General features: G+C 42.9%; 1 protein-coding gene across 1 annotated transcript in view; it reads left to right on the top strand.

The window, feature by feature from the left end:
• Positions 1–27,749, top strand: part of PDZRN3 (PDZ domain containing ring finger 3) — a 316,897-nt gene that overhangs the window by 278,500 nt on the left and 10,648 nt on the right. Inside the window, exons 4-5 of the mRNA XM_006870785.1 lie at positions 13,150–13,397; positions 17,512–17,599. Coding sequence (XP_006870847.1) covers positions 13,150–13,397; positions 17,512–17,599 — 336 coding nt within the window. The remainder of the gene's footprint in view (positions 1–13,149; positions 13,398–17,511; positions 17,600–27,749) is intronic.

Genomic DNA, 27,749 nt, shown 5'->3' with positions numbered 1-27,749 from the left:
GAAGTTTGGCCATCTTGGCCTCTAAGGAGCACTCTGGCTGCACTGCTTCCAACACAGATCTGTTGGTTCTTTTGGCAGCCCATGGCACTTTCAATATTCTCCTCCAATACCATAACTCAAAAGCATCAATTCATCTACGGTCTTTCTTATTCACTGTCCAGTTTTCGCATGGATATGAGATTATTGCAAATAATATGGTTTGGGTCAGGCGCTCTTTAGTCCTCAAGCTGACATCTTTGCTCTTCAACACTTTCAAAAGGTCTTGTGCAGCAGATTTGCCTAATGCAATACATTGTTTGATTTCTTGACTGCTGCATCCATGAGTGTTGGTAGTTGATCCAAGAACAATGAAGTCCCTAACAACTTCAGTCTTCGTTGATAAGAATGTTGTTTATGGGTCCAGTGGTGAGGGTTTTTATTTTCTTTACATTGAGATATAATCCATACTGAAGGCTGTGCTCATTGATCTTCATCAGTAAATGGTTTAAGTCCTCTTCACTTTCAAGGTTTGTTAATGGAATGTCGGTTGTTGTTGTTACTGTTAAGTACCGTGGAGTCAGTTCTGACTGCACAGGGTTTCCGAGGCTGCAAATCTTTATGGGAGCAGAAAGCCTCATCTCTCTCCTGTGGAACAGCTGGTAGTTTCGAACTGCTGACCTTGAGGTTAGCAGCCGATTTGTAACCACTACGCTACTTTAACTGACTTGGAGACAGGTGAATCCCTGCTCCAGAAGGATTAATTAATGCTACTACAAAGGCACTCCCATTCCAGAGAAGTGCTTAGCGAACATATAACGTAGGCAGATTTCACCGTAATAGTTTCCAAATGTAGCTAGTGCTTTGATATTAAACACAGATGGTTCAGAAAGTTCATGGAAGATTCCATTCTCTTTTCCTTCCATTTTTTCCACAAACTTTTTGAAGCCCCCTTGTATGTTGAGCTCCTTCTTTAAATTACCACCTTAAATTCTTTAAGGTGGTGTAAAAAATTGCAGGTAAACTGTACACTAATATGCCTAATAAGTCACGCATACTGAAGTTTGATGGACATTTGAATGCCATTACTCAAGATGGGATTTTTGGTGAATGACATCAAGACCTCTAAAAACAGATAAAGCGAGATGTCATTGATCAAGGGCAGGATTGTTACCTGAAAAAATTGTTTTTTTTATATATTATGTGATTAAAATTTTTTTTCTAGCTAAGTATACATATAATTATTCTTTAGCTTGCATTTTATTATTCAGAGATATAATCTAGACTCAGGAAGATAAGTAAAGTATTTAGTTTCAAAAGGCTGGTATGAGATAGTAAGCTTAGACCCAAGGAAGACCTCTCATTTATATCGTCTACGGTATAAATTCCTCTGGGCTAAGGGAGGGATTTCCTGGCTATAGGAATAGGAAACCTAGAGAAGTAGCTTCTAGAACTCATTTAAGAATGCCCTAGACACACTCCTCTTGGGTCCCTGTTAGACACCAAATGTACCCATAAAAGATTTAGGTTTTCCCTACCTCAAAACTAATATCACTGTAACTGTAGTCTCAGTCACTGTGTATGCACAGCTCCAAACTGCAGCATCACCCATAGATAGGTAGCACCATGGGCATCAGTGTCCTTCTTACCTTAACTGCAGCATCGCCCACAGACAGATAGCACCATGGGCATCATTGTTCCTTCTTACGTGCCATAATTCCTACTTTTTAGATAGGGCCTGCCCTTCATCAAGCCCTGGAGCAGACTATAAATTTGGCATAAATTAAGACAGACAAGAGTTTCCGGAATGGAAAAAGAAAAAAAAATATATATATATATATACATATATATATATATATATTTTTTTTTTTTTTTCCCAGTCCAACCTAAATCAGGGCTTGAAACCTTTTCCTTTTAGTATGTAATTTATTATCATGTGTTGCTAACAGTGGAATCTTAAGTTTTAATTAGTTTGAAAACATAGGTGTGATATTTTACAGAATGAAATCACTGCCCCTGTATTTAATTAAATGAACCCTATAAAAGTTGGGTTTTAGCCAGGGGCGTAATTTATAGTAGGCTGAATTTAACATTGCATTAGCGCTTTATACTGCCATAGTCGTTTGTACGGGTAATTCACATAGAGGTGATTGGGTTACGCTGATCCTCAGAATCCAAACGTCTTCCCATAAATAGATACTTATTTTCTCATTTAGAGAGGGTATTGTATGTCTTTCCCAAATATTACATTTGAAAGTATCATGATCAGCTTAGCATTAAGTTGTAGGACTGTTGAAAGCTGCCTCAGCCCCTGTTTTTTGAAACATGATCCTGTATGACAATCGCTTTACCAGTGGTATTTGTTACTGGCTGTCAGGTCGGCCTCTGATGTAGCCCATGTACAGTGGGATCAGACTGTTGTGACATGGAGGGTTTTCATTGACTGATTTTCACAAGTAGGTTGCCAGGCATTTCTTCCTGTTCTGTCACAAACTAGAAGGACAGCTGAAGCCTTTTCCCTCATAGCATCCTGTAAGTCACCAGTGAAAGATGGGTGTTGGTTATGCATGAGGTGCCCTGGCCAAGAATTGAACCCAAGTCTCCTGCATGCAAGGTAAGAATTTGACCAGGGAGCTACCACAACCTCCTTTCTCAGTAGACAGTGAAACTCAATTCTAATTCTAGGTTAACGGTCCAGTTAATATTCCAGTATCTATAGCCCTCGTATGTGCTGTGGGTTAATGTGCTGCACTGCAAAGCCGGTGTGAACCACAGCGTTGGTAGTTCAAGCTATACAGGGTCGCTGTGAGTCGGAACCGATCCAATGGCACTTAACAACAACAACAACAACAACAACAACAACTTAACAATCATCAGCAAGGAGGAGAACATGTCTGATCAACCTCAGTGTTTGCTGGACGACAGACAGATGGGCTGCCTATGATATGTGCCCCCACATAGAAAAAAATCCATTGTTGTATCAGTTTTCAGGACCTTGGAAAAGAGAGCCCGGCGTACCTCATGGAAAGGGAATGAACCGTGTTACACCAAAACTCTGTTGCAGTTGCTGAGTCGAATTCCGACTCTCAGTACCCGGGCTTAAGTGGAACCCGGGAAGAATCATTCCATTCTCTCAGCATAGTTGTCTGTCTTGTCCCAAGAGACCTTACACTAAAGGCTCTCTTTAAGGTCCTTTAGTTCTCATGTCATATTTGCAGTAGTGACACTTGCCCCGAGACGAACTGATTGGATTTTCACCATAATTGCACCTAAGTCCCAGGGGGCCAGCCAGAGCCTTAGGTGAATAACTTAAGCATTTAATTTATAATAAAGATAAAGTTTGCAATCAGCATTTCTTGTTCCAAAACATTCCATTTACTCGATTTTAGAGCTGCGTAAACTGTTTTAAGAGCAATCTGCTCAATTGGGCGAGTTAATGATATTTAATTTGACCGGGCCAAAACGTCACTGCATGAGCATTCCGTGGGTAATTGCAGCCATCATCGGGCCGTTTTGTGTAATGGAGATGTGATGCTAATCCCGAGAATAAAGGTTGTCATTTTCGGTTGGCTGATCTCGTGCACCCGAGTCATCACCTCACTAAGTCTCTCAGTGATGTGATTCCAAGACGACAGTGTAATAAGTGTTATGTGCACAAGGTAATTCAAAACAAATTTGCCTGCAAAAATGGATCACATAGGATGGTAAACTCCTGCCTGCTATCTCTTACAAGAATGTAATGATCCCGAAAATACCTTGTCAAGAAGCTTGCGTGGCAGGGGTCAAGTCCCATAAAATTTATTTGTTGCACCTACGCCAAGAATCTGAACTCGAAGACTGAGGGTATTAATGCCTATTTTGGTAGCCTAGGAAGACAGGCTGGGCAGGGAGCTTCGTGGGAAATATAGACATCTTTCCAGTATAAAAAGTACACTTTGGGCTAGCGTCTACTTCTTGATTTAGAGATAGTTTTTCTTCTGAGGAGAAGATGTGATTATCCTGGTCTGGGACCCTCATTAGCATTTGTGTTTTAGTCAATTTCTAGTATTTCTTTGTATGTGAGCCCACCAGTTGCCATTGCATGAACTGTGGCTCACAGCAACCTGTGTGTGTGTCAAAGGAAAACTGCTCCTTAGGGCTTTCAGTGGCTTTTCTTCTCAGGAGCCTCTGGGTACACTTGCACCTCCAATATTTGAGTTAACAGCCCAGTGAGTTAGGCATTTGCACCACCTTGTGACTCCATTTGCAGTTGGTGGTGCGGTTGTTGGGTTCCTTCAAGTCATTTCTGACTGATAACGACACTGTGTGTAGGGTTTCCAGTCGCAACTGGTGGGTTTGAACTGTCATCGTTTTGGTTAGCAGTCTAGTGCTTAAGCTACAGCACCACACCAGGGTGTATTTGGATGTTTTTGTTGTTGTTGTTGTTGTTAGGTGCCATAGAGGCAGTACCAGCTCATAGCGATCCTGTGCACAACAGAATGAAACACTGCCCAATCCCAGATCAACCTCACAGTCCTTGCTCCATTTGAGGGCACTGATGGTGCCACGTGGCCAGTTCATCCCGTTGGGGTCTTCCTCTGTTCTCTGACCCTTCACTTTACCAAACATGACTTTGTTCACCAGGGACTGGGCCCTTCTGATATGTTTGAAGTATGAGAGACAAAGTCTGGCTATCCTGGCTTCCAATGAGCACCCTGGCTGTACTTCATCTAACACAAATCTATTTGTTCTTTTGGCAGCCTGTGGTATACTTTCATTATTTTCCTCCAACACTATAATTCAAATGCGTCAATTCTTCTACAGTCTTCCTTATTCATGGTCCAGCTTTCACATGCATATGAGGTTATTGAAAATACCATGGTTTGTGTCAGGCACATCTTATTCCTCAAACTGACATCTTTGCTCTTCAGCGCTTTAAAGAGGTCTTGTTCAGCAGGCTTGCTTAATGCACTACGTCATTTGATTGCCTGACTGCTGTTTCCATAAGTGTTCATGGTAGATGTAGCAAAATGAAGTCATTAACAACTCCAATCTTTTCACCATTTACATGGATCTTATTAATTGGTCCAGTGATGAGAATTTTTGTTTTCTTTTCATTGAGGTGCAACCTATACCCAAGGCTGTGCTCTTTGATCTTCTTACAAAAGTATTTTAAGTCCTCTTCACTTTCAGTAAGCAGGGTTGCATCATCTGCATGTAACAGGTTGTTAATGAGCCTTCTTCCAATCCTGATGCCACGTTTTTTCTGCATATAATTCAACTTCTCAGATTTCTTGCTCAGCACACAGGTTGAATAAGTGTGGTGAAAGAATACAACCCTGGCGCACATCTTTCCTAATTTTAAACCATTCTTTGTTGTTGTTGTTGTGAAGTGCTGTCGAGTCGGTTTTGACCCATAGCGACCCTGAACAGGGTTTCATGTTTACTTCATAACTTTATTCTTAAATAAAGTTATGAAGTAAACATGTGACAAGAGATACAACATTATAATTACATTTTCTCCTAGCTTACTGACTATCTCAGTATCTGACTGCATGGTTCCTACAACAGTAGTAAAACATGTCTTCTTGCACATCAGACGCACATTGTGTTATATACATGTGATGAAAAATACTGAGGTTTGAGGTGACACTAATGGTAACTGTGATGGGTAAGGTGAGGTGTGAACTTGGCTGGTCCCTGTTTCTCATTGGTTGAGCAGTTAGGTAGTCATGTGTTTATCCTCTGTTTTCACCTAACGCTGGTTTTGCACGGCAGGCTGGTCTTTGGAACCAAAGCATGTCAGACAAGTGAGGGAGATGGTGTGTGCTTATTGGACAGATGATTCAGAGTGGATCCATCACCTGAAGTCTGACCACCCAGGACAGGGTAGAGTCAGGATTGTCGCCACTTCAACTCCATCCTAGAGCTGTAAGAAAAGAGGTCACCTGGTTGGTGGAGGTGCTAGCTTGAACTTCAATACGAGTTTAAAAAGGCAAAGCACTAGGCCACTAAAACTGAGCTCAGGCACATCATCAGAAATGCCTTTTTGGGGTCCCAGTGGTAAGCAGTAGTGAGGTTCTCCGGGTGGCACAAGAGCCTTCCTTTGTGTTTCCCTCCGCTCTCCTCTGTATCCTGTGCAGGTGGGATGCTGCGGGCATTGTGGCATCAGTACTTTGTAATATAATACCCTCAACTGGACTAGAATAGAAGAGCCTTCCCACTTTGTGTAATTAACTATATTGAGACACATGGGGACTGTTTGCCCCTAGGAATCTTTTTTATTTCATCTGATTCAGGAGAGTCCTTCAATTGTTTTCTCTTGTTTATTGTTATCAGCTGCTGTCAAGTCAGCTCCACTCATGGTGATAAAACATTGCCTGGTCCAACACTGTCTTCACCATCATTGGTCAACTTGAGTCTATTGCTGTGGCTACTATGTAGGTTGTGTGTCTTAACAACCCAGGGGGCTCATCTTCTAGCACTGTATCAAACAGATATCCTATAGTGACCCATAGGGTTTTCACTGACTAATTGTCAAAAGTAGATCACCCCATTGAAATCTGTCCAGCTTGCTGGCATTTGAAACACCTGGTACCATAGCTTCCCACATCTTCGCAACACAGAAGCTCCAACAGTAGTACAAACTGGCAGATGGGTGTGATCATCATCTTTTGCTGGTATTGTTAAGAGCTATCAAGTCAGTTCTGACTCATACAGACCCTTTTTCCAAGGAGCAGCTCGTAGGTTTGAGCCACGAACCATGTAGTTAGTAATCCAGTGCTTATCCTATACAGCACCTCACCACGCCTCCAGGTACCATTTAATATTCACTGAGTCATATTAGCATTGCTTTATAAAAATATCTCCAAGTAAAGCAATAGTTGCCATTATTATTGTAGAAAAGTGATCTGATTAAGATGCATGCTTAATTACAAGAACGTTTGTTGCTGATGCATCCATGTAGATAGACGGGCATCTGATGGAACAAGCAAGAATGCATTCCTGTCTAATTCTGCAACATACCAGTGTGATCATTTACACCATATCTGGGGGCTGGTAATTAACAGCCAAGTCAAAAAAGGCATAAATTATTAGGGATGTATTATGGAATATGACAGAAAGTGTGGGGATGAGAGGGCCTAAGTTTGGTTAACTCATTCACTCGTGGTCATCAGGCCCACATTCGATCTTTTCTCTCTGCCCCAGTAGTTGACCTGGCCTGCTAAGCCATTTTCTATTGTGCTCCCAAATGACGCCACAAATCCAGACATCACATGCAGACTTGCCCAGAGGCACAAACGTGCCGTCCCTATCTCATGTTATACTTTAAGTGTAAACAAAACTCAACATGTTTCCCAAGCATATTTCCCTTCCTAGTATATCAGGCAGAATTACACTGTGTCTCCATACCTAAATCACTCACTAGGCAATCCGAATCCATAACTTGAGACTCCCCAGATGAAACAGTCTCTCTGATCCACTTAGAAACGAAACTAAGTCTGAAAGTTCTCTTGAAAGTAAGGAGGAGTGGGGTCTGGCCAGGCAGCTGACCTAAGCTGTGGCACTATTTGCAAGACTATAAATTTTTTGTGTGTGAAAAACCAAAGATTTGTAGGATGAGTTTCCCACCATCTGGAGAACCTTGGGGTCCAATTTCCTGGCCTCCATTCACTAGCTATTTGGAGTTCTGATGTAACGCTGTGGGTTAATGTGCTGGACTGCAAAGTCGCTTTGAACCACAGGGTCGGCAGTTCAAGCTCCTCGGAAACCCTATACAGGGTCGCTATAGGTCAGAACTGACTCGACAGCACTCAACAACAACATTCACTAGCTTTTAAGGAATCATGGTAGTGTGGTGGATTACAAGTTAAACTGCTAACCTCCAGATCAGCAGTTCGAATCTACCAGTCAATCCTTGAGAGATGGATGAGGCTTTCTGCTCCCATAAAGATGTACAGCCTCAGAAACCCTACACAGACTCGCTGTGAGTCAGAACTGACTCCCTGGCACACCACCACTACCATTGACCTGTCTTTGGTGTTTGTTTTGAAGAGGGCAGGAAATTAAGAGAAAAGAGACATAGAGTAAGAAAACCCCATGTTCACTTGCTTTTAGCAGAAGACCTGGTATTTATTTATGCATGAAGTCCTGGTATGGTGCTATTAGGATAAGCACTGGACTACTAGCCACAAGGTCAGTGGTTCAAACCCACTAGCCACTCCTTGGAAACCCTTTACGGGGTCACTGTGAGTCAAAACTGACTCGGCAACATTTAACAATAACAAAAACAGAGAGCATGCAGATATGACATCATCTTGAAGGACCCGTTCAAAACTGTCTCTGTTCGCTGTGGGGAAAACTAACTTTGTTACAATTGATCCTTACTGACCAGCAAGGGGTAAAAAATCATTGTGACTAGTACTCGGCATTGACCGTTCCCACCTTGTCTACAGAGTGCTGTAATATACTGATGTACCTCAGGAACATACATACTGTCACACTATAAATTCCTGTACTTTTGTTGTCATGCATAAATGGAAAACATGGCTCAAATTACCTTCCCCAGTGTGCATTTCATAGTCCTCCACATTGGTTTTCACTTGCTATACCTGCTCCATTTGCTCTTGTCTCAAGGTCTCAGCCTTCTGGGGTCTAAGCAAGGAAGGCATCATGACTATCTCAACTGGTTTGGAAAACTAGAAGATTCTTTTGTGTCCCTTTGTTCTTTTTTCACTGGAGGAGAATGATGACAGTTGTGTGTTAAACTCTGGTGTTTGCAGTTCCCAGGATGGAACATTAAGTTTGGCAATTCAGACATTCCCTTATTTACTGGAGATCCATTTTGGAGCTCTGTTCTTTTTCTGCCTAACTCCCTCATGATGTAAGTAAATTACTTAAGTGGATTGAATCCAAGTCGTGAATAATCTCCACTTGCATGATTCATTTGGACTTCATTTCAGGGATAAAATCCCACATCTATTCCTCAACACAACTGTTGTTTAGAAGGTACTTTGATCAGAGATGTTGGCCCAGTAGGACCAGAGTGAAAGGGTTTGGAAAATATGACAATAGCTGCAAACCAATACTCCTGTTCTATTTGAACAAAAAGAACCTAAAGGCTCCACCTTAGGAGATGGTCAGAATTGTGCAGGCTCATTTAAGTACAGGCACTCCCCAGAACCTGAACATCTGACTACATACACCTGTGGTTATGGACCACTCCCCAATCCCACCCCAAAGTGTGCACTACTTTGTGATGTGCACAAACATTGTTGTTGTTAAATACCATCAGGTCAGTTCTGAGTCCTACCAACCCTATATAGGATTTCCAAGGAGTGGCTACTGGGTTTGAACTGCGGACCTTGCAGTTAGCAGTCAAATGCTTACGCTACAGCACCACACCAGGACTCCAAAACATTATTATTGCTGTGTTATTAACGTTAACGATATCTTAGTGTATCTATAAGTGTCTTCTTATTGTTTTTTATGCATAGAAAGGGGAGTGTATGGCTCCATATGATAAGCGCTGGACTATGAACCAAGAGGTTGGTGGTTCAACCCATCAGATACTCCAGGAGAGAAAAGATAAGGCATCTGCTCCTGCAAAGATTGAAAGCCTCGGAAATCTATACAGGGCCGCCATGAGTTGGAACTGACTCTACAGCACTTAACAAAAATGTATAGGGAGATACACTACATATACAGTTATTGTTGCTAAGCGCCATTCAGTCAGTTCCGACTCATAATGACCCTATATAGGATTTCCAAAGAGCAGCTGGCGAGTTTGAACCTCCAATTTTGTGATTCAAACTGACCTTTCACTCCAATGCTTTATCCCACTGCGCCACACATCTGCACATTCAGTGCATGCTTGAGCGCACTTTATAAGGGAGTTTCAGACGTTCATGGAAATAGAGGCATGTGATTGGCCTGGCACATGGTTTTGCCTTTCAGAAGTTCATGGGAAAAATTCATGGTCTTTCAGTTCCATTTCCCCATGAACTTTTTGAAGTCCCCTCATATATTATGTTTTGTCTTCAACATGTAAGTCTATGATGTTTAAAAAATTAGGCCCATAAAATATTAACAATAACTAATAATAAAATAGATCAATTATTAAGTAAAATGAGAGCTATTTGAATACAAGAACAGTTGATCAGATGAACCGAGCAGCTACTAAGTGATTAATGTTACTGTTGTTATGTGCCGTGGAGTCTGTTCTGACTCATGGCAACCCTGTACAGGGTTTCCGAGGCTATAAATCTTTACGGGAGCAGAAAGCCTCATCTTTCTCCCATGGAACAAGTGGTAGTTTCGAACTGCTGACCTGAAGGTTCACAGCCCAATTCGTAACCACTACGCTACCAGAGCTCCTAAGTGATTAATGGGCGGGTAGCATATGCAATATGAATACACTGAAGAAAGGAGAAATGATTCACATCCCAGTCGGGATGAGACAGAACGAGAGTTCACCACGCCACTCAGAAGGGTGTGCAATTTAAAACATTTGAGTTGTTTACTTCTGGAATTTTCCATTTAATATCTCTAGACCACAGTTGACCATCATGGTCCATGGTAACTAAAACTGTGAAAAGCAAAACCGTGGGTAAGTGACACTCTATATACTGAGGCAGACATTTGATGGACTAGTTTCAGATACGAGCCCTACCTAACTGTTCTGATTGACTTAAGTCAAAAAGTACAAGCTTTCTTCATGAGCTTCCAAAAGTTCATGAAAAATGGAATTGAACGATTATGGAATTTCACACACACACTTTTTAAGCCCCGGTTTTATTATTGCTACATTCACAATTATATGAACCCTTATTAAGCAGAAATATCAACATGTGAAGCAGTTATTTCTCAGCATAGCTTCCATCGATGTCTATACACTTTGAAGGGCAGTGTTTCTCTGAAGAATTTTGGGCTCTTCTCTTTACAACCCATCCAAATGGCAGTATGTGTTCTTCTTCAGTGTGCTTAGAGGTTGAGGAACAAGAAGTCTGAAGGGGCAAAATCCGAGCCATAGGGTGGGTGGGGTAAAGCTATCTAATACAATTCTTACAGGGCAGCTCATAACTACCCTCGAAGAATGAGCAGGTACATTGCTGTGATGAAAATTTTTTTTCAGAGCACCTTTTCTGGCCTTTTTCTTACTAATGCAGTTCGCTTTTTTTTTTTTCTTTTTTAAATTTTTAAATTTCTTCATAATGAGTTACCATGATCATCTGATTTCATTGGAAAAATCTGTCCAGGTTAGCAATTGAAATTCCCCCCAAAACTTCTCTACCTTTAATTAGTCCTGCAGATCCTCTCAGAAACCCTTTAAGATTAGAGGGGTTTTTCTAAAGGCACCCTCACGAGACTGAGACAGGTGTATTATTGAGAGAGCTTGTCTACAGCCAGCCAGTGATCACAGAGACATGCTTAAACATGTTTTGTTTGGACTATGTCCGTGCCTGTACGAATTGGAACCTTAGTAGCAACAATACTTTTTGACTAACCTTCATATGTACAAAGTGGATTCAGAAACAGAAGTGGGAACGCAACTGGTTCAGAATGCAGGACTGCCTGTTACAAGCTACTGAGGGGAAAATGTGTGTGTCACACAGGAAAAGGCTGTGGTTCCGTTTAGTTAGGCATTTATAGAGCATGCAGGTATTCAAGGGTGGCTTATGAATGCAAGAGATTTTAAGACTCAGGCATTCCTGTTCAGTGAATATTATTTAGTGGGTCAGTCTGCTCTCCAGAGAAGGTCTGAAAGGCAGAGACATGTCTGCACTCATATATTTTGTGAAATGTGGTCCTTACGTCACTATTGAATGACACTTGGGAAATAACATTGAAATATTTCAGTCTGTCGTGGGGTCCAGTTGTAAAACCGTATCCAACTGTTTGAACATAATGTCACATTCCTTGGCTCTATGAGGGCCACATGGGACAGGGAGGATAAGTTAGTTGTCCTTCCATGTTGCTCACAATGACTTCACTTTCTAAAAATAAGATTCTCATGTCTCTTTCGTGTCTGCCCTTGTTCAAGCCGTTCTGAAAATAGCCGTGTTGCTTGGGAAGAATCTTAGACACAGCATCCAAAGGTCATACCCACCTCTATCAGTTTTCCAAAGAGCAGCTGGTGAGTTTGAACCACTGACCTTGTGGTTAAACCAATATGCGATCCAGTGCTCAATCTCCAGCTCCATACCGGAACCAAACCAGTTCCCATTCATACGATTCCAAATCATAAGGAGCCCATGAGTAGCAAGAGTAGAACTGTGCTCCACAATGTTTTCAATGGCTGTTTGGGGGAAGTAAATCACCAGGTCTTTCTTCTGAGGAGCCTGTGGGCAACCTTTTGATTAGGAGCTGAGCATTTAGCGGTTTGCACTACTAAAGGGACAGGACAGTAGGAAAGCATTGTACACAATGGGAAACAGCACAGCCCTTAAGCTAGCTATTATTACCAAAGGTCCACCATCTGAGTTCCCCCTTCATAGTATTTGCTATAAACATGGATGGTGAACGCTGTTCATTTACTTATTGTTTTCCATTGCTTTGTTATTGTAGGGAAATGCAATCATTCAAAAAGAAAATTTTATATCATGACCATAAAAGGCAAACTAGACTCACCTGTCACAAACTGGAAAAATATGCACCATTAAAACATAACAATGTAATTAATTTCTAGTTAGCTAGTATTGCCTGATAAAGACTTTGAGCCTCAGGCTGGTCTTTGCTTTAACAGGCAAGATTAGCAAGTGATAGAATTGTGTTACAGACGTGCCAGGAGGCAGCCAAGGCTCCCCGCTGTGAGATTTATTATTTAATGCCAGCTCTGGCTACCTCCGGACCCCTCCCCCCTTCCCAGCAGTGCTGCAGCTACATTCTTTGGGGAAACCCAAGGAAACAATCTAAACACTAAGTCAAATCCATTGCGGTCAAGTCCAGGATGACTCTGGGTGACCCCATGCGTCACGTAGTAGATCTGTGTTCCCAGAAGGCTTTCTTGACCTTCATGTCGCCAGAAACAGGTCTGTCTTCTGCAGCACTCCTGAGTGTGGGTTCAAACTATCAACCTATAGGTTAGTCATCAAATGCAAAACATATTCGTGCCTCGCAGGGATGTTAATATACCCAAGTTTTCTAGTTTCAGTTTAATGGTAATCCTTTCCTATCTGAAACGTTTTTCAACAGGTAAATGGTAAAGACTTATCCAGAGCAACTCATGATCAAGCAGTAGAAGCTTTCAAGACAGCCAAAGAGCCCATCGTGGTCCAGGTACTGAGAAGAACGCCACGAACCAAAATGTTCACTCCTCCGTCAGAGTTGCAGCTGGTGGATACAGGAACTCAAACTGACATCACCTTTGAACATATCATGGCTCTCTCTAAACTCTCCTCTCCCACCCCGCCAGTGCTGGATCCGTACCTCCTGCCAGAAGAGTAAGTGATCTATGCTTGTCAATCACTAACGTATTAAGTTGCATCAGTAAATATGGTCCGATCCAGTCAGTTTTTTGTTGGTTTTTTTTCCTTCCCCCTACTCTGTGGTGAATGAAAAAAAACAACACGTATAATTTTCCTCCAAGTTACCGTGTTTAATTTTATTGTTTATAGAGGCAATAAATCGAATCCTGCTCAAAACTGCTCCGACATATTAATTACTTTATTATAACCCTGGAGCGGCATTATTCAAATTATATTCTAAGAACAAAATTACTTACAAATGTGTTAAAAGTTGTTGCAGAATGAAATTTAATCACCACAAATGGTAATTTGGAGATTTGGTAGCTCCAACGAGAGGGAATGCCGATTGTGCTTTTGAATAGACAACAAAGTGAGTTGTGAGAGGAAAGAGAGCTCTGGAGGTTGTGTGTTGAGCTTTCTTGGGTCTCATTTCAAACATGGGTTCATGTAATAAGCCTACACATGCCTCAAAGAAGTACTGCATAGACCAATTAAAGTACAGTTGTGAGTCTGCACATGACTGCTCTGTTACTTTGTGCCAGAGACATAGAGTAGCTAAGAGTCTGACAAGCATGATGCTTAGACTAATTTCTAGCTAAGGAACTTAGGTAATTTATTTTATGTCCCTGAGCTTCAGTTTTCCTCTTTTAAAATGAGGATTAAAGTAGTACCTATCTCATAGGATTATTAGAGGACTAAATGAAATAATGTATGAAAATTCTCAGTATGGTATATGGTAAACAGTGATCATATTAGTTATTTAATGATAGAAATAAAATATGTAGGCAAGAGATGAGCAAGAAACTTTCTGTGTTAGCTCACAGACTTAAAGTTGTCCAGTTGAATGTCTCTTTTTGCATGTGCATTTACACCTTGAGGACATGATGTCTATTTCTTCATCTCTGGAGTTGACGTTAGAGTCACCCCTGTCTCTTAGCATCTTGGCTCCTGATTCATAGAATTGATTTGATGCATTATTTCAAAGGGCACGTTCGCCGCTTACAGGGAAAACCTCAGGGTGATACCTGTTGGATTCCTATTAGTAGCTCTGTAGCTGGAGTGAGCACACGTTTCCTGTGGTTCCATCAAGCTCCAGAGAAAAGTTTTTCTTTTATCCCGTGGTTGTAATAGTTAGCTGTCATCGGAATCCAGGAATCCATGCTTGAAAGCCTAAGTTCTGGTGCCACTGACAGTATGTAAAAACAGATGACAGCGTGCAAGGCAGTGTGCAAAGGACTGTTAATACAGCTACGGAAGGAAATGCAGCTCAGCTAACTATGTTATTGTTAGTCTAATCACCTCCAACTCTATACGCAAGTGAAACTGACAACGTCTGGCTTTGAAGACAGGTCTGTCTGATCTAAGGAGCCCCGGTGGTACTATGGATAGACAGTAAACACGTGACTTCTAACCTAAAGTTTAGAGGTTTAGACCCACCCAGTGAGAGAAAGACCTGGTGATCAGAACCCATGAAGATTGTTGTTATTGTTAGGTGCCACTGAGTCGATTTTAACTCACAGCAACCGTACACGCAGGAGAACAGAACACTGCCCAGTCCCACTCCATGCTCACAGTGGTTCGGCTTGAGCCCACTGCTGCTGCCACTGTGTCAGGCCATCTCATTGGGGTCTTCCTCTTTTTCACTGACCCTTCACTTGACTAGACATTATGTCCTTCTCCAGGGACTGGTCTCCCCTAATATGTCCAAAGGATAAGAGATAAAGTCTCACCATCTTGGCTTCTAAGGAGCATTCTGGCTGTACTTCTTCTAACATAGATTCGTTTCTTCTTTTAGCAGTTTGTGACACTTTTAATACTACTTTCCAACACTGGGATTCACATGCATTTACTCTTCTACTGTCTTTCTTATTCATTGTTCAACGTTCACATGCATATGTTATTATTGGTGAGTTGGAACCGCCAACCTTTGATTCAAACTGACCTTGGGGTCTAGTGCTTAATCCTGCGGCACCACACTAGGCGTATGAGACTATTGAAAATACCATCGCTCAGTCAGGTGCACCTTAGTCTTCAAACTGATACCTTTGCTCTTTGCTCTTTAACTCTTTAAAGAGATCTTGTGCAACAAATGTGCCAAATGCAGCATGTCCTTTGATATTTTGACTGCTGCGTCCGTGACCGTGGATCCAAGCAAAATGAAGTCTTTGATAGCTTCAATCTAGTCTCCGTTCATCAGGATGTTATTTATTGATCCAGTTGTGAGGAGGTTTTTTTTTTTGCTGTATATTGAAGTATATAACCTGTACTGAAGGTTGTAGTCTTAGACTGGCATTTTAAGTCCTTTTTGCTTTCAACAAGCAAGGCAGTATCAGCTGCGTATCCCAGGTTGTTAATGACTCTTCCTCCAATCCTGGTACCACTTTCTTCCTTATGTAATCCAGCTTCTCGTATGATTTGTTCAGCATACAGATTGAATAAGTATAGTGAAACACTACAACCCTGTGCACACCTTTGCTTAACTGTAAGTCATTCAGTGTCCCCTAGTTCTGTTAGAACAACTGCCTGTTGGTCTATGTACAGGTTCCTCACAAGCACAGTTAAGTGTCCTGGAATACCCATTCTTCACAATGTAATGCATAGCTTGTCATGATCTACCACTTGTATGTCAGTTTGTTGTACTGTGGCGGCCAGCATGTCGCTAGAAGCTATGCCACTGGCGTTTGAAATTAACAGCAGCGTTGCCCATGGTGGACAGGTTTCATTATAGCTTCTAGACTTAGACAGACTAGAAAGGAGAGGCAGACCCTTTCTGCATGTTGATCCACCAAAAACCTTATGCATAACAGCAGAACATTGTCCGTTATAATGCCATAAAGATTACAGTCATAGAATGCAGATAGGGCACATCTAATTTGTCCTGTAGAGTCACTGGGAGTCCGAAATGGACAGCATTTACCAATAACTGTTTGACTTCAACTGTCAGCTCTTCAGAACAGTGCTGTGTAGCAGCCCAGTTGATTCGGTGAAAGAACTGGCTGGTTCACCGAGTACAATCATTCAAATCAGTTATTTGACGTTACAAACTCAAAGTGCCTCTCATTACTGATGAGGCCTTTAAGGCTCCTCTGGACTGTCAAATGTTGAACTCAGTCACAGTGACAGGCCTTTTAGAAGCCAAACCTCTCATTTCCCCTTAAGTCTAGTTAGCATGACAAGACTTAACCCCAGGAGGCTGCTTGAAAAATGTCAGGGGAGCCCAGAGGTCAGAGCTCTTGGGGTCAGACAGCAGCATGTACCATATTCCTTGCAAGGGTGCATGGGGATGAAAGCAGAGTGGTAAGCTGATGCTTGAAAGCCCTAGCCATCTAACAGCATCCACAGGACTAAAAGCCCGTTACATGCAGACAATATGTATTTGCCTGATGGGTCCAGAAAACTGAAAGCCAGCCTTTGTTTAAATGACCACTTGTGTCTGATGCATTGTTTTAAAATGAAAGTGCCTGGAAGGGAAGGCCAGAGCCCATTGATTGCTGCATTGACCTTTGAGAATGTAAAGGTTTGGGTCCCCAGCCAACAACCAGAGGTCGACACCGTCGGTCCGCATCTGTTACCATGGACGGGGAGCTCCTCCTAAAATCAAGTCTATTAAACGTCCTACCGCCTGAACTCCTAGAGGATTCATGGTGGCACAGTGGTATAAGCATTGGGTTGCTAAATGAAACGTCAGCATTCTGAATTTCCCCAGCCGCTCAGTGGGAGAAAGATGAGGCCATCTCGTCTGCTTCTGTAACGATTTTATACCATTGGAAACCTTAAGGGCTACCCTACCTCTAGTCTCTAAGGTTGACATGAGTCACAATCAACTTGAGGACACTGGGTTTGTTTTGTTTACCCCTATTGATCCCATTTGCCGTGTTTCTTCTTTGACACAATGGTGGGGATGCTGTGATGAAGCCATGTCCAGAGAGCAGTGAGTTGTGTGGGTCTGTGCTCATGGTACCTTACAACTCTGGTTCCAACATAAGTTCCTGTCACATGCCAGGTCACAGCGGGGTCTTGGGATGGGAAGAGAGAAAACAGATATTCATAGCCAGAAGCAGGGCCTGAAAGATGTTTCACCTTTTTCCAGGCATCCCTCGGTTCACGAATACTACGATCCCAGTGATTACATTGGAGGCATTCATCAGGAGATGGACAGGGAGGACCTGGAGTTGGAGGTATGTAGAACATCCCTGTCACATTTTAGGATGCTACTCAGAATACAGAATGCCTAACAATGGAGTCCTGGTGTGGCGCTGTGGCCTAATGCATCAGACTGCAAAGCCGTTTGAACTGCAAGGTCGGTGGTTCAAGCTCACCGCCTGCTCTATGGAAACCTTATACATGGTCGCTGTGAGTCGGAATCGACTCAATGGCACTTAACAACAACAACCCGCACCACCTCAAACAAAGTAAAAAAGAAAAATTTAATAGGTCCAAAAGGGAGAAATTTAGGTTTTGGGATGTTTTGTTGTGTTTTTAAAAATTTTTTTATTGTGTTGATTGAAAGTTTACAGACAAGATCATCAGTTTTACATTCATCTTAATGACGGAAATCCCCGCCATTCAACAATAGTTACCTCACTTCCTCTCTCTGGTTCTTATTTACATTCCACCCTCCTTCCCATCCTCACTGAACCTTGTCCCTAGCTTAATGTTGCCCTTTTGATCATGAATGGATGGTTGACTATTTCATGGTGAGCATGGCGTTGTGGGTTAATGCGAGGTCGGTTTGAACCACTGGATTGGTTCAATCGACATTCAAGCTTATCAGCTGTTCCTCAAAACCCTTTTTCAGGGTTGCTATGAGTTGGAACCGACTTGATGGCATTTATCAACATGGCTTACTAGTGTTTTTGTTCTCCCATCTATATATTTATGTACTGCTTGGTTGAAAATTGGGCCTTCAGAGCAAATTCCTTTCCAGACTTGCAAAGGGTGGTAAGGGTCATAGTGTGGAGCTCCTCAAGTATCGTTCACACCAGTAAACCCAATCTTTATAATTCTGAGTTTTGTTCCACATTGTCTCCCACATTGCAAGAGTGTGGCACTGTAGGATAAGCCCTGGACTACAAACTACAAGGTCAGTGGTTCAAAACTCACCAGCTGTTCCTCGGGAACCCAATACAGGGCCAATATGAGTTGGAAACAATACATTGGCACTTAACAACATGATGGAAATTTAGAGTTGTTTTGTTTTACATTTGAATTTACGTAATCTATTCAAGCCAAGCTCTCAAATCCATACTACCCTGTTGTAATTGCTGTCAGCCACCAACCTTGCTACCCTGTTAGTCATCACTTGCCTTCGCCCAAAGGGAGATACTTCAGGTTGTGGTGGTTATGTGCTGTGGAGTCGGTTCCGACTCATAGTGACCCTGTACAGGGTTTCCGAGGCTGTAAATCTTTACAGAAGCAGAAAGCCTCATCTTTCTCCTGCGGAGCAGCTGGTAGTTTCGAACTGCTGTCCCTGAGGTTAGCAGCCTGATTCATAACCACTACGCTACCAGAGCTCCTTATGCTTCAGGTTAGGGAGATCAAATACTCAAAGTGAATCACTGAACACTGTGGGCAGTTTAAACCCACCCAGAGGCTCTGGGGGAGAAAATCTGCTTTCGTAAAGCTGACAGCCCAGAAAACCCTGTGGGTTAGTCTCCTCTAGCACGTGGGCTCACTGTGAATCGACATCAACTCAACAGTATTTAACAGTGGTAGCATAGTGGTTATGAGCTGGGATGCTAATTTCACGGTCAGCGGTTCAAAACTACCAGCTGTTCCATGGGAGAAATATGAGGCTTTCTCCTCCAGTAGAGATTTATAGCCTCGGAAACCCTTATTACAGGGTCGCTGTGGGTTAAGATTGACTCCACAGCATATAGCTAACCAACCAACCAGCAAAAACACAAACCAAAAAGCCTGCTCGGTCAGACCAAATATACTTCATGATTAGATGCTGTGTAGTGTGTTAAATTTGCATTTGAAGATATTTAGGTAACATCAGATCATAGAGTTCTGTTTCTCCATTCACTTTTTCAAAACAGTGATTTTAAAATTGAGAACATGCCAATTTTCAAGGTTTACTCTTACAGACTTTTATTAAGAAAACACTTCGATATTTCATTGTGTTTTCAAAAAAATACAAGCACATGTTTGAAAACTGCTTTTATGGAATACAGTAAAGGGGTGAGTCTCACAGACACCTGATGTTGAAGGTTAAACCCTTGGATACTAGCAGGAGGTCAGCTAGGGACACATCTGATAACATTGCCCAGCCCATGGCTGACAGTTATTGATGAATTTTTTTTAGTGGCAGTAGGTTACTATGCAGCCCCCCACAGTAGAAAACCGCTTTGTTCCTCAGGAATTCCTTTAAAGTTGCCATGAGTTCTCATTCTGAAACAGAATAGTAAGATCAATACAAGTGTGCAAACGCAAATTTAACTGGGTTGGTGCCTCCAGCCAATCAGTGTTGAGCTCTCAAGGCATGACTGACTCACTGGAGACATTTTCATTTATTTATTTTTTAATTTAAATTTTGCCCTCAATGCATATGCTAAACTAGAATGGTAATTATTTTAACCACAAAAACAGTTGGCTGAGTCTGCTTGCTGTCACCGACAGACCAGAACACTTGCCAATCTAACAATTGTTCAGGGGAGTACAGACTTGTTCCCTTCAGGAGAATAAGTGTATCTCATATTTACAGTGTCCCAGCCTCCCAGCTGCAGACTTCGTTCACAGGGGAGGGACCATCTATCTATCGTAGGCACAGTTTCCCAAACCTGTTTGTGTGCCCTTGACCCAAGTACTTGTTAACATTTCCCCTAGACTGCTGTTGGAAAACATTACTCTGCAGAAGAAGGGCTATTTAATAATCTTTATGGGACATCACTGGTTTTTGATGATGGTCATTATCATTGAGGATCCTTGGTGTGGCGCAGTTAGGATAAGCATAGGATCTCAAGGTCGGTTTTGAGCTGCAAGGTCAGCAGTTGAAGCCCGCTGCTCCTCGGAAACCCTACACAGGGTCTCTCTGAGTCGGAACCAACTCTGCAGTACTTAACAATTGTCCCTGAGAGAAAACAGCAGTGTTTTAAAAGTGTTACATATCTCAGGAGCTTTGGTATTTAGTAAGCATTGGCTTTATCCTTTTGTTGTTGTTATGTGCCGTGGAGTCGGTTCCGACTCATAGCGACCACGACCCTGTACAGGGTTTCCGAGGCTGTAAATCATTACAGGAGCAGAAAGCCTCATCTTTCTCATGTGGAACAGCTGGTAGTTTTGAACTGCTGACCTTCCGGTTCGCAGCCCGATTTGTTTATCTCTTTAGCACAACTAAACTTGTTGGAACAAAAGTGAATGTATTTGAAAGGAAGCCTTACCACTTGCATAAAGAGAAATGCAGCATCAATTGCCAGAAATAGAAACCAGTTGACCTCGACTCCTGGCGACCCCACATGGGGCAGAGTAGAACGATGCTCCATTGGGTTTTCAGTAGCTGATGTTTCAGAATAAGATCACCAGCACTTTCCTCCAAGGAATTTCTGAGTAAACTTGAACTTTCCACTTTTTGATAGCAGCCAAACACATTAACCATTTGTACCATCCAGAGAGCCCCATAAATAAAAGGACCCCATGAAATTAAACACAGTGGACACACACTGCTATTAAATTCTGGTTCTCAGTACTGATGCTTGTGGAGGTCTAGGGACCAGGGGGCTCTTGTCTTCACTACCTCCTAGGGCGCTATCTCCTTCTAAGCAGGTGAGCTAGCATTGAAGAAGTGTCCAGCTGAGTTGTTCTCCCTCCAGGAAGTAACATTGTCAATGAGCGCTACCTAGATCATCTTGCTTTTGGTAGGAGCAGCCACTCTGTGAAACCATTCTCTAGAATCTGGCTAGACAAAGCATGGAGCGCGGACAGAAAGGCATCTGAGAGCTAGAAAAATGCAGATCCCAGATTCACACAACGCAAACCATATTTTAGCAAGATCTCTAGATGCCTTGTTGTTTTTAAGTTCCGTGGAGTCGGTTCCAACTCATAGTGACCCAGCTCCAACTCACAGTGACCCTGCACAGGGTTTCCGAGGCTGCATATCTTAATAGGAGCAGAAAGCCTCATCTTTCTCCTGCGGAATAGAGGGTGGATTCGAATTGCCGACCTTGAGGTTAGCAGCCCGATTCGTACCACTACGCTACCAGATACCTAAGTGCACAGTAAAATTACGGAAGCCCTGACTTAGAGACTGTGGGCCAAAGTAGAAATCCCATGCTTCCATTCCCTCTTGTCTTGGGCCACACCAGTGAGGCTGGGCTTGTGTGCCTGTAGCTCACCACCACCACCATTACCAAGCGGACTCAAATACAACATGGCACAGAACCACCGACCTTGTGGTCCAGGGCATTTTCCTACATTGCCATCACTCTTTCTGATCCCGGTGTTCACAACATTAGTAAAGTATTTAAAGTTAGGCCCGTGAGGCCATGAGACTGTACATCCACGGCTTTCATGATCCATCTGTTACATTACATACATCACTGGGGTGCAAAGTCAAGAAGTCAACATCCTGCCTGCCATTAAGGAGCCTTTAGTGTATGAGAGACCATAAGCCATTGAGATTGGGACCGTTAACTAGCTTTCAGCTTTTAGAAAATTAAATATGTCATCTCAATCTCTAGCTCCTTTGAACAATGACCATGCAGTACTAAGCCCACAGCAGACAGGAAGACGATTTTCACATTCGATCTTTTGCCCATAACAACTTAGATGTTCAGTCCCTGAGTGGTTCAGATAGATAAAAGACTTGGCTACTAACCAAAAGGTTGGAGGTGCTTTGTTAAGAAAGGCCTGGTGAGCTATTTTAAATAAATTAACCATTGGAAACCTTATGGAGTCCAGTTCTATTCTGACTCATATTGGGTCACCATAGCAACTGGTTTATCGTAGACGTTACCAGGTTATTTCTATTTGTTGCTGAGTTCTGAGGCATTGACGGCTGAGAGGCTCTGGCATCGTCTGAGGTAGACTGTGGAGGCTCGCTGCAACCATTCACCAGAGAGCGAGTGAGTCCACATTAGAGAACATCATCTGTTCCCATACCGAGATGCGTATTTGGGAGGTTGTGTGGTCAGCTCAGCAATTCCGTTCCCTCAAGATGACCCAGGGTCCTGCTGAAGCTGGCATGTACCTATCGTTCTAGCCTCCTGATGAGATTTCTTGTAGTTGCCAACACCACAGTGTGTCTTCTGGGCTCTTTTGCTTTCAAACATTAGCATTTAGGAGGAGTGACTTTTTTTCAGCAAAGGGGCCAATCTCAACACAATGCTCATTATCTATGTTGAATTAGATCAAAGTCAGCACCTTTCCAAGAATAACTAGTTCCATGAATATTATATAGGAGGAAAATATATACGAGTAGCCTGGGATGTTATTGAAGCAAATGCACAGAGAAAAACAGATGTTCTCCCTTTTAAAGTACACAAAATGATCATATTTAGATCATGTCAAATCCCTGTTATTGTGAAACTGCTTAGCGTTAAAGGGATTATGCCCAAGCGTACCCAAGGGCTGAGCAGCCAAATAATTACCCATAAATTTTCAGGTACCAAACACCTGCTCTAGATCTTCCCGTAGTCAATTACAGAGCCACTGGATGTCTGAGGGAGGCTGGTCCCTTAATCTAGTGCTTTCGTTTCCCAGGTGGTTCAGCAGCAGCCTTCTCTCCCAGCTGGGAAGCTCCTGTCACCTGTATTATGTTCTGCTGATGTCATTGTGAGACCACCAACGGGGGTGGGTGGGGGGCTATAATGATCTGAAACTCGGGTTGCACAGTGACCTGAGCAGATCATAGGGAACTGGGAAGGTCCTGGAATCGTGTGCAATGCCTCAGTCAACCGAGAGCATTCTCATCCCGCCCCCCTTCCCTGAGCAGGCTTCTCTGGTTAAATCTGCCTCCCCCTGACTCTCAGTGTCTGTGAGATTGTTGCATTCTTTACCCCCGCCCTGTGCACCAGGACCTTTGTATTTGCCCTTATATAGCCTAAGGAGCTCTGGTGGCATTGTGGGTTAGGCAATGGACTGCTAACAGGAAGGTGGTCAGTTGAAACCCACAAGCCGCTTCAAGGGAGAAAAGATAACATTTGTCTGCTCCCATAAAGATTTCTAGTCTCAGAAACTCTATATAGGGTCGCTATGAGTCAGAATTGACTCATTGACAGTTTGGCTTTGGTGTATTTAGCCTGGATGACATTTCTCCCAGATCTTTACTTAGCTCAGTCTATTGCCCAGATGCTGTTTTTCCAAAAGCACATCCCTGTTCAACGCAGAGCCATTACCTCCCTAGTGCCTGTCCCTCCCTCGCTGCCCCCTGCCCTGGAATACAAGCTCAGTGTTACTGTCCCAGTGCCTAGATGGCGGTGATGTCATATGGTAGCTGCTGATGACTGGCGGCCTTATGCACCAATGGAATTTGTTCAGCTTCACAGCCTCCCGCAAACCTCCACGGACAGCTGGGTGGAAGCCAACTGCGGATCCACTAGTGTCACCTGCCATACAGCGAGTGCCGCTGCTCAGTACAGTGCCATCGAGTCGCTTCGGACTCACAATGACCCTGTATAGGATTTCCAAGGCTGCAGAGCTTGATGGGAGTCCTGGTGTGGCGCTGTGGGCTAATGCGCTGCACTGCAAGGTTGGCGGTTCAAGCTCACCAGCTGCTCCTTGGAAACCCTAAACAGGGTTGCTATGGGTCGGAACTGAGTCGATGGCTCTTAACAACAACAAAATCTTTAAGGAGCAGAAAGCTTACTGTTTCTCCCATGGAGTGAGTAGCAGATTCGAACTGCTGTCCTTGTGGTTAGCAGCCCAGTTCGTGATCCACTGTGCTAGTGAGGCTCCTTTTACCACATAGTTTCCCAGGAGGGGCTGGTAAGTTTGAACCAGTGTCCTTGTGGTCCAGTGCTTATTACTTCAGCAGGGAAAATGCAGTATTTCTCGTGCTATCTCTACCTCCCACCAGCCATAGATACAGAGACTATTCAGATCATTTAAAGAAAAAATGCATAACACTCCTGAACTGATAAGGTAAAGACTTAGACTCACTATCCAGTCTATCCTGGAGATGGATCGGCCATGAAAATTAGTCTTTGGGGTCTGCTTTGATTAAAGTAGCTGACGTTAAAACAGAGGACTTGAATCACTAAGGTGGAACAGCTCCCTTAATACTCTTAATTGCAATATCGTTTCAATTTCATCTGAAATGTCAGACTTGGCTGTTCGTTTTTATCAGACGGCTCATCTAGACCAATGAGCAACAGGATACCAGTGGTGGGGGGAGCTGTAATCCAGATAATGCTAATACATTATTCATACCAGTTTGATTAATGGTCTTCTTTGAACTCTTATCTTCATCATCACAGGAGGCTATGTATTGATAACCTGTATACTTTCAGTCGGAGTCCTAGTGTGGCTCTGGACTGTTTAGTTGGTTTGAACCGCAAGGTCAGCGGTTCAGGCTCACCAGCTGCTCCTCGGAAACTTTTTACAGGGTCACTATGAGTTGGAACCGACTCACTGGTACTCAACAAACAACCCACTTTCAGTCATGTGTTCAATGCTGTAAAAAGTCAGTCCGCCTCTCACTGAGAATCACAATGAAATGCTGGATATTTACATAACAATGAGTTTGAGAATTTTAATTTATAATAAGATACAATGTTCTGGAAAACTGTAGGATGGCTGAGGTAACAGCAGCTAGGTGACTTGCTCAGGACAAACCTCACTGGTTAATGGCAGGACCAAGCTTCGTTGCATTTGGGTTTACACTTGCTTTGGAAGCTCCAGCTCATTCGTTCAGCTCTTCATTCAGTGTTACTGACCACCTAATGTGCACAGTATTCAAGCTTAGACACTGCTTTTTGTGAAGAATTTATTATTCAACTCCTGTTGCCTTACTCAGGACCCTAGTGGTACAATGGTTATAAAGTCAGCAGCTAACAAAAGGTCAACTGCTGAAACCCATCAGCTGTTCCATAGGAAAAAGACCCAGCTGTCTGCTCCTGTAAATAGTGGCCCTCAGGAAACCCCTATAAAGTCCTGTTGTTGTTAAGTGCCGTCGAGTCGGTTCCGACCTGTACAGGGTTTCCGAGGCTGTAAATCTTTACTGGAGCAGAAAGCCTCATCTTTCTCCCACGGAGCAGCTGGTAGTTTCGAACTGCTGACCTTAAGGCTCGCAGCCCGATTTGTAACCACTACGCTACCAGAATCAGTTGGAGGGCACACAACAACAGTGCCTTACTATAGGAACCTTATGGTCCTGTCAATATTTGTTGTTGTTGTTAAGTGCCATTGAGTCGGTTCCAACTATACAGACCCTGCATGGGGTTTCCAAGGAGTATTGGTGACTTTGAACCACTGACCTTGCGGTTCAGTAAAATCTTCTGCCGTAGTTCTCCTGTCACATGGGGTTGGTATGCATTGAAATCGGCTTGACGATACATAATAACGTTTCTAACTCTAGTCTATATTAATGAACTGTCGAGGTAAAACCCCAATCTATACATCTGCAAAGAGAATTGTTGTTGTTGTTAAGAGCCGTTAAGTCGATTCCGACCCATAGCAACCCTGTATAGGGTTTCCGAGGAGCAGCTGGTGAGCTAGAACCGCCAACCTTGCAGTTCAAAGGCTTTGCACACTGGTGCATTAACCCACAGCACCACACCAGGACTCCACGAAGAGAAAAGCTACTCTTAAAACATTGATTCACTCTATGGTTAACTGTGTAGCACCTAGGGGTGTGTCTTTTATACTGAATCAGTCCATGGAAATTGAGGGACCACAGCTAAGTCACACCCTGTGCTTTCTAAATGCTGCTTTTCTGCCCTTAGATTAGATTTCCTAAGAAAGTACAGCAGGAAATGTAGCTACACCATCCAACATCAGTCTCAAACGCACACTTCAATTCCAGAATACCCTTCGTTTTAACTGTTTCTTGAAATGTGCTTTACCAGGTTTTGTTCACCTAGTACCATCAATCCTTTTAAAACCAGATCATTTTCAAGATAAAAGGCTGTTCCCAGAGGACTGCCCTGAAGCTAAAATTACACTTCTTTCCCTATGCCTGTTCTAAAGCTCAGGTTCTGAAGCTTGATCTTCACAACCCACTGGAAGTGGGGTTGGAACGGACAGCTTTTGCATACTCAGGGCAAGCAAGCATTTCAGATTAGACTCCACTGTTCCCATCCCCTGGCCTTCATTAGTGTGGGCTTCGTACTGTGTCAGAACCACATCTGGGCCTCTCATTCACATCAAAGCACGCATTGGACCTCTGTAACATTAAGTCAACTTATAGCATTTAAGTGATTCTCCTTCTGGGAGGATCTACAATGCGATTCAAAAGCTAAACACTGTACTGGGCTCTATCTACATCATTCTGCTATCATGTGAAAGCATGTATTCTAAGATACTGGGAGCACACCTAGCACGGAGATCCTCTTCCTGCCCATGAAAACAAACACACATAGTGTTTAACCATCATCTCTGTATCATATAATTTCAATGAAAGCCTGCCAAAATGTTAAAGAAGAATACAAGATGTGGTCCCTGATACAATTATGGACAATTTGGTGAAAATATTTTAAGATGCCATCAGTTCCATCCTGATATTTAATTATAATTTTTTTCACTGGTTATGAAAGTAAGGTAAACTTGTTGGGGAGGGAGAGGAGGAATGGTTTCACCAGTGCCAACACCAACTTCAGCTTCAGAAATGCTTTTCAATTTTGTTTTCTCAAAAGCATGCATGAAATTCTTATAGTCATCAGATTACATTGTGGTACTAGGCTCAATAAACCTAATCCTTTCTACATAGTAGACCATCCGTTACCACATCTCTTTCCCTACTCACATCTCGCCTCTTTTATCCCACACATTAGTGTATGCTTCGCAGACTCTGTGGTACAAGACCACAAGGACCGATTTGGCCTCGCTTGTTTAATTTCAATCTGTCATCAACCACGACCTGCTTCTGCTGTAAATGATGACATTGCTCACCACACAGTCTCACCCCGAAGTCCAGCACCACCTGATTCCATCTACATCTTGCTCAATGTATCAGGCCCACTAAGAAAAACTTTACTTATTGTGCCAATGGTCAACTAACTGTTATACCAAAAATCCACTGCCCTTGAGTCACTTCTGAATCATAGTGACCATCTAGGATAGATGTCAGATTGCACCCTAGGCTTTCCAAGGCTATGTATGTCCATGAAAGCAGACTACCACATCTTAAATTAGCCGCCCAACACTTAACCCACTACACCACCAGGGGTCCTT

The sequence above is a fragment of the Chrysochloris asiatica genome, unplaced genomic scaffold, assembly GCF_000296735.1.
Source record: "Chrysochloris asiatica unplaced genomic scaffold, ChrAsi1.0 scaffold00151, whole genome shotgun sequence".
In the NCBI taxonomy this organism is placed as follows: domain Eukaryota; kingdom Metazoa; phylum Chordata; class Mammalia; order Afrosoricida; family Chrysochloridae; genus Chrysochloris; species Chrysochloris asiatica.
Note: the sequence above shows the minus strand (reverse complement) of the source record. Positions and strands in the feature narration are given on the sequence as shown.